This window comes from Tyto alba, unplaced genomic scaffold (genome assembly GCF_018691265.1).
Source record: "Tyto alba isolate M040663 unplaced genomic scaffold, T.alba_DEE_v4.0 Super-Scaffold_1000006, whole genome shotgun sequence".
Classification (NCBI taxonomy): Eukaryota; Metazoa; Chordata; class Aves; order Strigiformes; family Tytonidae; genus Tyto; species Tyto alba.
Genome location: NW_024881272.1, coordinates 7226636 through 7239602, shown reverse-complemented (window position 1 = coordinate 7239602; position 12967 = coordinate 7226636). Strand labels below are relative to the sequence as shown.

Genomic DNA, 12967 nt, shown 5'->3' with positions numbered 1-12967 from the left:
CTCCTTGCTGTAGAGAATGCAGTCTGTTGGGGGAGACAAGACAAAGCTGCCTTTGCTGAAAGAGCTCAGAAAAATAGATATTTAGTTACTGATCTCTGCTACGTCAGGGCAAAGACAGGGTTTGCTCTGCCCATTGAAGTCAGAATTACTGCATACTGAAAACTGAAGGCGCTATCAGACATCAGCTTGGGGATCTACAAGACTGAGGAGAACAGAACAACAGGGACTGAATCCTACCTGAGCAGTGAAATGACTTGGTGTAGGGTGAGAACGTACTCACTTGCTCAGGGTCCCTCGGCCTTGGCACCTAGACAGCTCGGGATGATACACAGCCTAATCACAGGCAGGGAGCAAGCAGATAGCAGAGTGGTTCTACAGACACTATCCAAACAGGAGACTCTTCAATGGCCTACATTTTGCCTTTGGTAAGTGGTCAGGGCTGCCTCTCTCACCAAATCAAGGCAGCCCGAATATGGTTCCTCTGGGAACTTTAATGTTTTACTGAATTACTTAGTTTCTCTTGATGACTGCTGCTTCAGAGTCTCAGTTGCTGGATCCCAGTGGGGATTTTGTTGATGGGGGTTTATTGACTTCTTGTTACCTTGAAGTTACTGCAGTGGCGGGAGTCACAGGTAACTCCTGGAGTCTGTTTATTTTATGGGTTGGATTTTTAAGAGTTTGCCAATGATACCCTGATTTTAGGAGAAGCCACTTGTTTATTTAGCAATGCACTCACGTACTGATCCACAAATAAAACTAGTGTGTTACTTGATAAGACCCAACAGAGGGTCAGCCCTGGCTCATTGGTAAATTGATCAATCCAGAGTGCAAAAAACACCCCTCAGGAAACTCATCATGTCTATCTGGGGAAGGTACAAGCCAAACATTGGTATAATTTTGTACTCCAATGAGTTTTCATGAGTACCTGTGCCTGTACCTTCTGAAAGGAAAATGATGAAAGGTCCACGATGGAGTAATTTCTGACAACCTTCACTTTGGTCCTCAGCAGAGGCTTTCAGAGTTGTAAGATTTTTACAGCTGGGGCTGCAGATCCAAGTTCTGCATCTGTGGGAGAAAGAACAGACTTGAATACACCGAAGACTGGTCTCACAGCGGGGTCCATAAATTCCCATACACTCAAGCTGAAATTCATCTCACCTCACGCAAACACCTAAGTTTATGACTTGTCTGAACCTAAGACAGTCTGGTAGGCTCCTTCTACAGTTGAATATATGGGATAACCATTGCAGGAGGGAAAAGGCTTTCTGGGAGGAGCTGATCTCTGCCCAGTAACAATCATGGGAAGTCTTGACAATTACTTTAACCTCAGAGAAGTGTCTCTTAGATGTCCAAATTAGGTGAGAAGCTTCTCATGCCTGCTGTGCCCCGTGATTACGTGCAGCCATAAAGAAGGAAGTCACGAGGTCTTTAGGTCATCTCAGCTGATCCTATGTACCATACTACAAAATCCTCACATGACCGCAAGGCTTAAGATACAAGCAACATTAATTCAGAGAGGCTAGGGCAGATCTGAGTGGGTTTTACAAGTGGGACATGCCAGGTGTCACCCAAGGGATCCTGCCATGGAGTCCTGGGATGGGGCCAGGCTGAGCAGATGACATCCAATACTGATCCAGCAACAGTTGTCTTGGCAAATGGTGCTGGACCGTTTCTTTGTGTGGCTGGGGATCCAAATTACATAGCGGCCACTGTTCCACTGCAGCAGATGCCTTGTGAAAATCTGGCAAGCCACACATATTCCAAGGACCACAGGTCACCTGGGCTGATACAAACTGCGTATATTCCACATGTATGCATATACATCAGTAAAACTGTTGTTAACCATGTGTGTACATGCAGAGAGAAATCTTCCAAAGATTTTGAAGCTAGATCTGTGATTTTTTTACTTTCTGGAGTTGATGATGCTGGATGTTTGTTATTCTGTTATTGAAGGAGTGTAGGAGGATTCCCACACTGGAGTATTGCCCCAGCAGCAGTGGCAGCAGGAACTGAAGCTGCTCCCAGCAGCGTCAGGCTGCATGTGCACATAGAAGGCTGCTCAGAAAGTGTTGAGCACCACTTTGTAGAGGCTCGGCAGCACTTGTGGCACACGTGCCACTGTTTGGGAACCTCTGCTACAGATCTGGAAGAGACAGTTTCTGAATCAGGATTTTATATTCACAAGGCATTGTCAGAGGTTAGGGAGAGGGGAACAACCAGACCTAATGTACCTACAAATCACTTCAAGTGACACAGCTGAATGGAGCTTTGAGAAGTACTTTGCTATTGCTTGCATCTTTAATGCACCTATCTAGAATGGGAAGAATGCATGGGCCTGCCATGAATGTCTCCTGCATGGGTGAGTTTTTCTCCGCTGACTGCAAAGAGAGCCTAGAAATTTATCTTAGATGAGACATCTATATTTAGGTGTCTCAAATCAAGTGAGATTATTTGTACCTAAATGCCTACATCTCCCTGAGGGGTTTTCAAAGACATGCTGATGCTAAACTTTCATTGAATGCTTTACAAACGCCTCTGGATGCCTAACTCCACTGACAGGCACTCAAATCTGGTCGCCTAGATAATTCTGAAAATGTAGTCTTGTGTGAAGCTGAGGTTCCTACAAGCCAAATCTTCAGAGACCTACAGGCATCCAAAGACACCAATAGTATTTACTAAACCACAGTGCACTCAACAGGTCTTCTGCATCTTCACATGCCTCTAAAAACTTTAGTCTCAGGATCCTGAAAATAGCACAACAGGTTGAAATGCCTGCAAATTCAACATTTTTGGAAGAGAGATACAAGGAAGAGAGACTTTCCACCAATTTTCTGTCTTTATTTTTGCTGCAGACATACACCAGGTTTTTTCTTCCAATGCTTTGAAAGGAACAGAAGGTGTTTGTGTTCCTGAGCACAACATTCAGCCTGAGCCCTCTCTTTGCAAGACATATCAGGTTGGCCTAATAAGCAGGCTAACCACAACCATGATGTTTCAATCTGCTCCAAGTACAACCAGAATAAGTTTATGTCTGCCTGCAAAACACTCTGTAGTTCCTGTAGTGGCCTGATTTGTGGAGGTGTTAATCACTCACAGCTACCACTTAGGTAAAGCTGTAATGTGGCCCAGATCACCCATCTGTGCCTCAGTTTCCTTATCCTGAACACAATGATAACGCACGCTTCAAGGTCTAGGGATGTATAGTATCATATAAATATTGTTACTTATGGTGATGATGAGAACCTGGGCTTTGTTTGGTACAAAGGTCTGGGAGTCCCTACTTGACATCAATTGAAAGAGACGGGTATTAACCTGTATGTTTGAAATACAGCGTGTTGTTATTGCTTTCAGATAAACAGAATTATCTCCTCTTAAAATCAAAGGTAATCTGTTTTACTTCAGTGAGATGTGGTGAAGTCCACAGAGAACAAATCATTTTTGGCAAGTGGAAGAGGGATTTTCTTGGCAAGTTGGAAGAAGCATCAAAGGAAGAGAAGAGGAATGGGATGCAACACAACTGGTTTTAATCACACGTAACAGCCAAGTTCCTCTGGACAAGCCTACTGCCTGATATGCCACTGTAAACGCTCTGGGGAGCCTGGATTAAGAGAATGGAAAAAAGAAGTGAATGGCATAAAGGTACTCGGGGCACTCAGTGGAATAACTGGCAAAGCCTTTGTCAGTTGGCACTATGCACATTGCTCCCATTAATGTAGTGCCCTGGCACCATGCCTTTGATTTTTAATGGGTGTTTGGTTATCCAAGTCCATGTCTTTTTCTGGTTTTGACAGTCACTGCTCCTCAGATCACACTGCACTTCTGTTTGACATTAACAAAGAAGATACTGAATTGGTTGTAACAACGATGGACTTTCATTCCCACTATACAACCACCCAGGAGAGGGGAGACTCTCTTATTTCAAACCAGTTCAGCTCTGAGGTGGTCTGAATTGCTCTAGAGGTGCCAGTTTCTTCTTCCTGCCTGTCAAAGAGCCTAAGGTGGCTGTTCCCTAGACTAGGCACACTGCGAACTGCCAGAGTGGATGGGATGTCTGGAGAAAAAGAGCTAGGGCAAATACTTCTTGCCAGCACTGATCCTCATGAAATTACTGTCTCCTCTGGAATTTGCTGACTTGTTTCACTAAATCTGGGGGCAGGGAACATACTTATTTTATTACTGTATTCTGTAGGAAACTAATGTTTTACTTCAACTATTACAATACTATATAATGTATTATTATATTATCATCTCACATAACATGTCAGTTTAGACCACATTATATAAACAAACAAGAAGGTCAAACTAAAAATATTTGATCATTTTAGTATTTCTGAAACAAAATATTTTAGAATATCCATTCAGCAATATGTTTCAAAATGATGGCGCTCTCTTCCAATGAGGAATGAAAGGACATTTGTAATGTCTGAGTTGCCTTTGCAACATGAACAGCTTGAGCTTTGATGGTTGCTGGAGCTGCACAGTTGGGATTGCTGTTCAGACTGCTGTCATAATTGCTTCCTTACATTATGTTTGGGTTGCATTTGGGGGCTACTGTAGGGCTTGAGGATCTCTTTTGTAAGGAACCTCACATTTATATAATAAAGATAATATGTGGCCTTCGTCCACACAGAACAGAAGCACAGGACCTGATATGGGGAAACCAGATATTACCAAGAGCTTTGGTAGGGACACGGCAGAAGCAGGCTTCACTGCACTTCAGCTAAGCGTTTACTTGAGTAGTAATTGCCTGGGAGAAATATCTGATTGAAAAACTAATTGGGTATTTCACTAATTACCTGTTGGTGATGAACAAGGGCTTGAGCTTGAAGGACCCTGGATGTTCTATGATTAAATTTCTGGTAATATTGAGATTGGTGAGGAGTCTTAAATGAACACCAAACCTTTGGGATTCAAACTCCCACTGCAATCTGATGAGCTAAAGGCTTCTGTAAATGCATCGTTTAAATAACCTGAAAGTTGAGGCAGAGCAACTGTGTTGATTATCCAGTCTTTGAACACCAAAGAGCAACTGATATATAGATGACTTCTAAGCAAGATCTTCTGTTTGAAATTTGTGATTCATTATTATTATTATTATTATTGTTATTAGTAGTAGTAGTAGTAGTAGTAGTAGTAGTGGAAAAGTGTGGACCTTGCCCAAATTCATGAACATTTAAGGGTGGCCTACACTGGTTGATTGGGAGTTGCTGAATTAAAATATACCTTGGAAAAGGAGGAAACCAAAATATTATTCAGTCTGCAGCAATCTCATGCATTTAAGGCCCTGGAGGGCTTGTGTTTCTTTACTCTTGAGGTTCATTATGTCAGCAGAAAATCTTTAATATTTTATTAGGGAAGCAACATAGCCATGAAACATTAATTTCCAGGAATGTGGGAACCATGAAATATGGTTTTTTTCTACTAAATGAAGATTTTACTTGTCTCTGTTCTCACACAGTTAAGGGAACCAATTTTCATTATATGTTTATGTTTATGTATATGTATTCTGGAAATTCAAATAGGAAAGATGTACAAAATATGGGAAAAACATTTTTACCTTGTAAAATGTATTTCACTGATAACAGTACCAGTCATTTATATTCTACCTTTTATCCTAAACCACTTTACATTCTATATCCATCTTGGAACTGAGTCTCTCATTACTGAACTGCACCCATTCTGGTGTGTAAGTGAACAGCTGATATATTCTGCCCTTTGAGATGTGGCAGCTGTTTACATTTGTATAAAATTGTTTACTTCCCTATTTCCATAACGCCAATCTCTCACCATTGTAGTGACCAACACCATTCAGATATGCCTGGCACAGGCATGATAGTACTAGGATCTCCAGCAGTCCCCAAGTATTCTGCACCATGGCAGATGTCTCTGGGTGGAAATAAAAATGATGAAGGACAAATTAATTTGTAATCTACGTAAAGGCCTTTAAAATATTCTCCTGTTACTGCTAACACAGGGTCACAAACTATAGGACCGATGCCTCTTTCCTCTAAAACAAATGACTGGGTTTCCTTCAGGTACCTGCACAAACTCATGTGCACGAAAAGACCACACTAGCTTTTACAGCCTCAGCAGAATGAAAGTGTTGTAGTGGCTTAAAGGGAATTTGAACTACTTAGTTCTGGGGACAGTTCCAGAACGTAAGTGTTCACCTAGGGTTTTCAATAATGTTATATACTCAATTTATGTCCATTACTGGTTGATTAGAATGGAAGAATTAGCCAAAACATTCCAGAAGCATCTGTGTCATGGGAACCATGGGTTTCTAGGTTATACGACACGCCAGAATATTCACCAAATCACCAAGGTTGTTTTCCTTAATGCTACAATTAGTGATGGCACATTAAAAGAACAATTGCTGGATAAGATTTGATGGCAGGAAGCCCTCTGCCATAAATTGGAAAATCTCAACATATGCAACCATATTGCTAGAGGAGTTATGCAATTAAACCAAAACTTGAGATTTGTTATCAAAGGATGGCAAAGTGTACTAAAATCCAGCTGAGATGTTCCCTGATCTCGTTATCTTCAGGCTTCTATGTGAGTTAATCTAACGCAGATGACAGTATTTGACAGAGACAACTGTGCCTACAGTCATGTGGAGGATGTTTTATAGAACCTCTTTCCATCAGAACATGGAGGTTTGTCATAATGCGACTCTTTGAAAAGTCTGATCAGTCTTGCCAGAATTGTATCTCAGGGGAATAAAACATGATAAAAATTCTGACAGAGTCAGAACAGTCCATTCTAATGTTATTGTTCATTTCTAAAATTTTGAACAAGCCATATTTAATTTGATTTTTACTGCATTTAATTATATTTTAAGTGCAAATTACTTTAAAAGTCCAATTCAAAAGAAACATTTGATTTTGTCTGAGCTAAAAATTTTAATCAACCTGGAAAAGCCTGTGGTTGTCTGGTGTTCCTTCATAAAGAATTTCAAAATTCTCCCTTCTTGTCCTCATTCAGAATGAAGCAGGATTTCAAATTCTGAGGTTTTTTGCACAATGAACTTCTGTCCTCCCACAGCACTTTCTGCACCTATATGAGCAGGACAAGAAGTTTAATGTGTAATTTCTGTGAGCCTTAAGGAGATGGTACGTATGTTAGTATTTTCAAATCCAGGCTTATACAGCTGCTGTTTGAATATAAATCATAGATGCTTTTGGGTTACACTAACACCCTCTGCAGTTTAGTACAGTTGTTAATTAATACAATACTGTATTAGTTCTTCTTACAGTCTTACTATTAACACCCCATGAAATCCCATTAGCTCTGCATATGGTGCCAGACTTGTTCTGAATGTGGGAAAGAAAGAAATTTACAGTGGTATGAATAATAAAGAGAAGCTTTCAAGTGGTTTCCACTGTGAACATTTTGAAAAAATATTTTCCAGAATGTAATTTGTGGGGCAATCTTTTCACAAAATTTCAATGCAAACATGCATATATTTGTCATTTAAGTTTTCCCCTGGAGTGCGAAAAGCCCTACGCACCACTATTGTTCTATGACAGAAACTTCAGGAATATAAAGTAGTTCCTAAAAATGGAAAATTAACCAGGTTGTCTTATTGTCCAAACTGGCAGAAATGCAAAAAAATAAATAAACTGCATAGCTGATGCTAACAAATGGATAAAATATTTCCTTACATTTTTGGTTTAAGTATTTTAAAGTACAGATAGTGATGACAGTCAAAATTTGGGTTAGGTTTTCCAGAAGTTATTTGAATTTCCTGCTTCAGTGATCTGACAGATCCTTCTTAAATTCCAAAAAGATTTAAGTGCTGTAGTAAAAACCAGGCTTAGTTCTTAACACCTCATACAGAACACTCCAAAATGTATTAGCCACTACAGAAACTTCAGACCTAATTATTTTCTACTAGTTGAGTTTTGTCCAGTATTGACTCCTTAATGAAAGAGAGATCTGACAAGGCACTGCTAGAAAGACTTTTAAAAATGGAGAGAATGATGAAGCAGGCAGGATTTAGAAGCAGACTATTCCCTGTAGAAGCTGGCTCAGTTGTAATTCTCTCACGATCCTTTAGTAGTTGCTGCCCAAGTGTAGTAGTAGCAGTGCACGGTTAGGAGGATTCTAGTCGATGCTTTTCTGCTCCTCAGTCCTGCTGTTCATCCACAGTCCAGTCTCTGCAGTCTCACTATGCAGTCAGGAATGGCCAGGGCCTTTCTGCATGGCCAGCATCCAGACAGGGACACACTGCTCAGGGAATCCCTCCTGCCTCTCCTCCCGTAGGATGGTGAGTCCGCTCATTTCGATGAGGCTGTGGAGGATGTCCAGGTCTCGGGTCACACTACTATCCAGACAATCCAGGATACAGCCCTCCCTGGCTACATTGTCCTTGAGAATGATAACACCGTTGTCCTTCAAGCCATTCTGGCACCGGATGAGAAACTCCAGGAGATCTTTATCTGTCAGATATCCTACAGATGAAAGGATGGAAAATAGATCGCTATTAACCATTCAAACAGACTCCCCCTGTAAACGTCAGAATGGTGCCTTGATCTGAGTCTCCACACCCTATTTATTGCAGGAAAAGTTATAGTCCTGACAGATTTAATTACGAAATCTTGGGCAAATCAATGAGATCAACAGTTACAAACACAAATCAATTTTTAGGATCCATATTAGTAGTAGCAACAGATGTGGACAGAAGTCAATGGTAATAGTGGAGAAAATACTGGGTGCTGAAGGGTTCTTTAATCTAGTGGTTAAAGTCATAATAAGAATCAGTGGCAGGAAGCTGGAGCCAAACAAATTCATATTGGAAATAAGTGACAACTGTTCAACAGTGTAAGTAATTACCCATTGGAAACTACCAACAGAAATGGTGTTTACCACCTCTTGAAGTCCTCAAATCAAGCGTGGTTGAGTTTTTCAAGATATGTTCTAATTGAACACAAACTACTGGCTCAGTACAAGAGTAAAGGAATTAATGTAACAGCTTGTGATATAAAGTAGGTCAGACTAGATAATCTAACAGTCCCTTCTGTCTTTTAATGCTACAAATCTCTATTAACTTTGTGTAAACAATATTTACCCATCAAAGGAGTTCTGGATCAAAGATCCAGTGAGGAATGCAAGACCTTCCATTACCCCATACTGTTGTGACTTCTGCATATACCATATAAATTTTAAAATACTACTTTTTTTCAATATCTTATTGTGGTTTTTATCCTTCTTTCTCAAATATCAATACTTCTGTTATGTTGAGATCATAGTGCAGGGCTCAGAGGACAGCAAAATGAGAACTCTCACATGTGAAACATCTCAAAAGAGTTAACAAGGACAGGTGGTCAGAAACTGAATGAAAACTTTGAAAAAAAAATTTGTATTTTCTAGTAAAAATATTTAGTTTTCTTGATGGAAGATTTACACTTCTATAAATGCAAGCTGTAATTTCAAAACCATATTTTGACATAGCATGTCAGATTTCTTTAACCAACCCCCCAAAAAAAGAAAAAAAGCCCAAAGCTTAAAGCTGATTACCTAACAAGTTGAAGGAAAATTGTAATTTCTATATGAAATGTAAACTTGCACTTTTATTTTTTCATAAAATAACAGCCTGGACTCATATACTTATACATACAGAAGACAATAAAAGATTGCATTGGCACAATTCATTGAAGCTTTTGAACACCTAACTTGTAACTCAAGGTTCTCTTAACCTAGCTTTTAGCTAAGAAAAATGAGATCTTCACATTGTTGTTCTCTACCAGACAGTCCTGCCCTTGCTCCACCAAAAAGCGTTGAGCTTGTTGGCATATTTCAGCCAAATTCAAGGTAGAGGTAGAAGTTTGATTAATACTTAAGATCATTACAAATTTAATTGAAATTGATGGAGGAAGGAGATTCAGATCCATGTCCATGCTAAATAAAAGGCATATGCTCCCTCTGTTAGCAGCCACATAGCTGATCACCACAGCCTCAGACAAGTCTTAGCTCATTCAGTCTCATGTGGACTCGTATTTGCTCAAAAGATGAGGAAGGAGCTATATTTACTGCAATGACTGGTTATTCAAGAAAAGCCAAAATACAAAGGAAAATGATACTCTGAAGCAATTTGCTTGTACAGCTATAAAGATGTGTTCTAAGAAGCTCAGTTTCATTACTTTTTAAGACTAGGTGTAGAGGATAAATAAGTGTTCCTGAATAAAACCATCTCCTTGCTAATCTTTATCTTTCTTTTTGCCTAGCAAGAAACTATCTCCAGGGTTTTAGTGAGAAGGAGTTGTTCAGGCCTCCTCTTGTGCTTTAGAATAATGACTTCTGCCACCTGAAACTGCACCATGGACATTTAGGTTCACAGATTAGGAGAAAACCTTATTTCTGGAAGGACAGTGAGGAACATAGCCCACATTATCTGATTGCCAATCTGCTGCTCTCAGTGCTGCAGGACATTCACCGGACTGGCTGCAGGAGAAGCAGCAGATATTTCTTATATGAGGGGGCACTGTGGGACATAGCTAAATGAACTTGTTTGATAAGCATCCGTGCATGTGTAAGACATGATCTGGTTTATAGGTATTGGTGATTTCACTATGGCTTTTTGCAGATTATTTCCTGAAATACCCCCAAGTCTGGATAATTGACAGATTCAGAAATCCCTGCTCACAAGTGAGGCCAACCCCATGTATCTGTCTGCAGTACTGGCAACTAAGAAGGAGGATTCCTGCTCAAGAAAACCCATACATAAGGCCTACTCTGCAGCTGCCCCTTAGCATGCAGGCTACTTGCCAAGAACATGTACCTCCCTCTAGTAAGTGACATGAAAAAAAAAACTTGATTTGTATCCACTGTGCTTGTGCCTGGGGAAAACTCTCAGAAGTCTCTTGTGAGATTTCAGGAAGCAGTCCCAAAGATTTGAGAACCTCCTTTTACAGCTGCACCATTCTTTTAACATAAACTTTAGCACAGGCTGTATAGTTCTCTGAGATGCTGGGCTGGATGAATCACACTGAACTAACCTGAAACCCACTGAATCCAGATGACATCATATCTTTGTGGAGCTGGAGTGAATTCCTGGAGGCTTTTGCAATAATACATCTCTACTCTGTCCTCCTTGCCCTGCAGGTAGTTCGGGACCTCAGCCAGGAAATTCTCCATCATATCCACCAGTTCCACGCTCTTGAAAACTGGTAGCAGGACATGCTTGCTGATACGACCTATCCCAGAGCCGCAGTCCAGGGCGCGGTTGGTGCCAGCTTTCCCCACCCCCTGCAGGATACAAGAAAATAATTTGAAATCTGAAAAATACCGCCTGAAAGATGAGAGCAGCTGTGTTGCTAACTATGGCCTTTAGCCCACCAAGCCTAGTGTCTTGTCTCCTTATTTGTGCAGGGCTGTTGCAAGACTGGCGAGAACCTGGGACAGTATCAATACAGCTTTGGGTACCATGTGTGAGGTGAGCTGAGCTGCCATGTTCCCAGGCTGCTGGACATTGCAGCCCTGCATTTACTGCTGTACAGTAAGTTTTTCCTTGGTATAAGAAGAGACGTAATCTTTCACAAGCTCCTAGCTTTCTCGGAAGTTCCACTGGTCTTTGTAAAGTCCTTGCAACTGCATCTGTCAAACAGTAATACCTCACAGCCAACTACATGGCTAGGTAAGCCTCATTCTGAGCCCTGTAAAGGCAAAACAAAAAAGTAAGCATATTTCAAATATTGCATGCAAGAAGTAACTTCTGCAGCCCAGAACTCCCAAGGTGCCCATGGATATCTCTGCAGACACACAGCATCCTTGGGATCAGAGATCAGTTTTCAAAACAAGCTGTGTTTGAACCAAGATCTTGGAGTTGTAGGAACTTATGACAACTCAGAAAGTTTTGACTGGAGCATACACAGAATTTATTTTTTAGGCATAGAGACAAGAAAGATTACTGAGTAGATTTTGCTTAACTGTTCTTTTTTTTTCTTCATAAATGTCATCTCTGGACAGAGATCAGATAGGAAAAAATGTGGCACAAAGGCTATGTCTATGAGAAAATAATGAGTCACTGTAAAAGGAGCTTTATAAAGCTGTATTTCACCCCTAAAGCTTCCATTCTAGCTATAAAAAGGCTCTTAAGAGCCTGCTGCTGTTCTGTAAAACAGAAATTTTAAGTCGGTACATGGACCGACAGTGAGATTGGAGCTCCCCTGGCCAAAGTTATCTGTTAAACAAATACATTAAAAGCAAATGTAAACACCTTTTCCCTGTCCCCTGGAACTGAGTGTTGAAGTGAAATCTATGGGCCAAAGTCCTGGCTGCAACTTCACTGCTCCTAAAGGAAATAAGCCCAGGAAGAGTCTTGCTCTTCCTGCTTATTGGGAGACCCCCTCTGTAACGACCAAGCATAAATCATGTAACTCACCACTTTTTTGGCCTTGCTTCAGTGGGTAATTCAGTAGATTATTAAGGTCAAAGGACAGTACCATCAATGGCATGGCTATGAATAGCCCAGCTGAGCATCTGGTTACATAGAGTAACTGTAGAAAGAGCACAAGGACCTCAAAGGCTCTCATCAGTCTCCAGGGCTGCTGGTCCCAATTTGTATACCTAGGAAGATTAATCTCCTGATGTGTGCAAGAGTCCACAAGCCTTCAACCCTATTGGACTCTGGAGACTACCTGTTTGTAGTTAGCCAGAAAATGTGAGCCATTCTTCATTCACAGGCTGCACTGAGGAGCATGTGGCTTTTACTGAGGACCAGTTACTAAGCTGTAACAAGGAGTTCATAAAAGGAGAAGGAACTGTGTCTTGGATCTTTACAAGGTGGATTCCCATATTGTTTGCTGGCAGATACGTACAGGCCTATATGGATGTGATTAAGTAAAAATCTTTGAGAAAGCTGGTGAGAAAACCAGGATGATTTACCAAAACAACTAACAGAATTTGACAAAAAGCCATATAACTTCTTTGACATTTGTGTTCCAGAGAACCTACAGTCACAGTA

At 40.7% G+C, this 12967-nt stretch overlaps 1 protein-coding gene across 2 annotated transcripts in view; it reads right to left on the bottom strand.

Annotated features, from left to right (window-relative positions):
• NTMT2 (N-terminal Xaa-Pro-Lys N-methyltransferase 2) overlaps positions 1 to 12967 on the bottom strand; it is a 62980-nt gene that overhangs the window by 23187 nt on the left and 26826 nt on the right. Inside the window, exons 3-5 of one of the 2 annotated variants that reach the window (XR_006164679.1) lie at positions 11001 to 11250; positions 7668 to 8456; positions 926 to 1065 (exon numbers count right to left, since the gene is read on the bottom strand). Coding sequence is in view for 1 of the 2 variants with exons in the window: in XM_032998607.2 (XP_032854498.1) it covers positions 8182 to 8456; positions 11001 to 11250 (525 nt within the window). In the remaining variant the exon portion in view is untranslated. Of the gene's footprint in view, positions 1 to 925; positions 1066 to 2817; positions 8457 to 11000; positions 11251 to 12967 lie in introns of those variants that run through there. The other variant, XM_032998607.2, reaches the window with a different exon arrangement.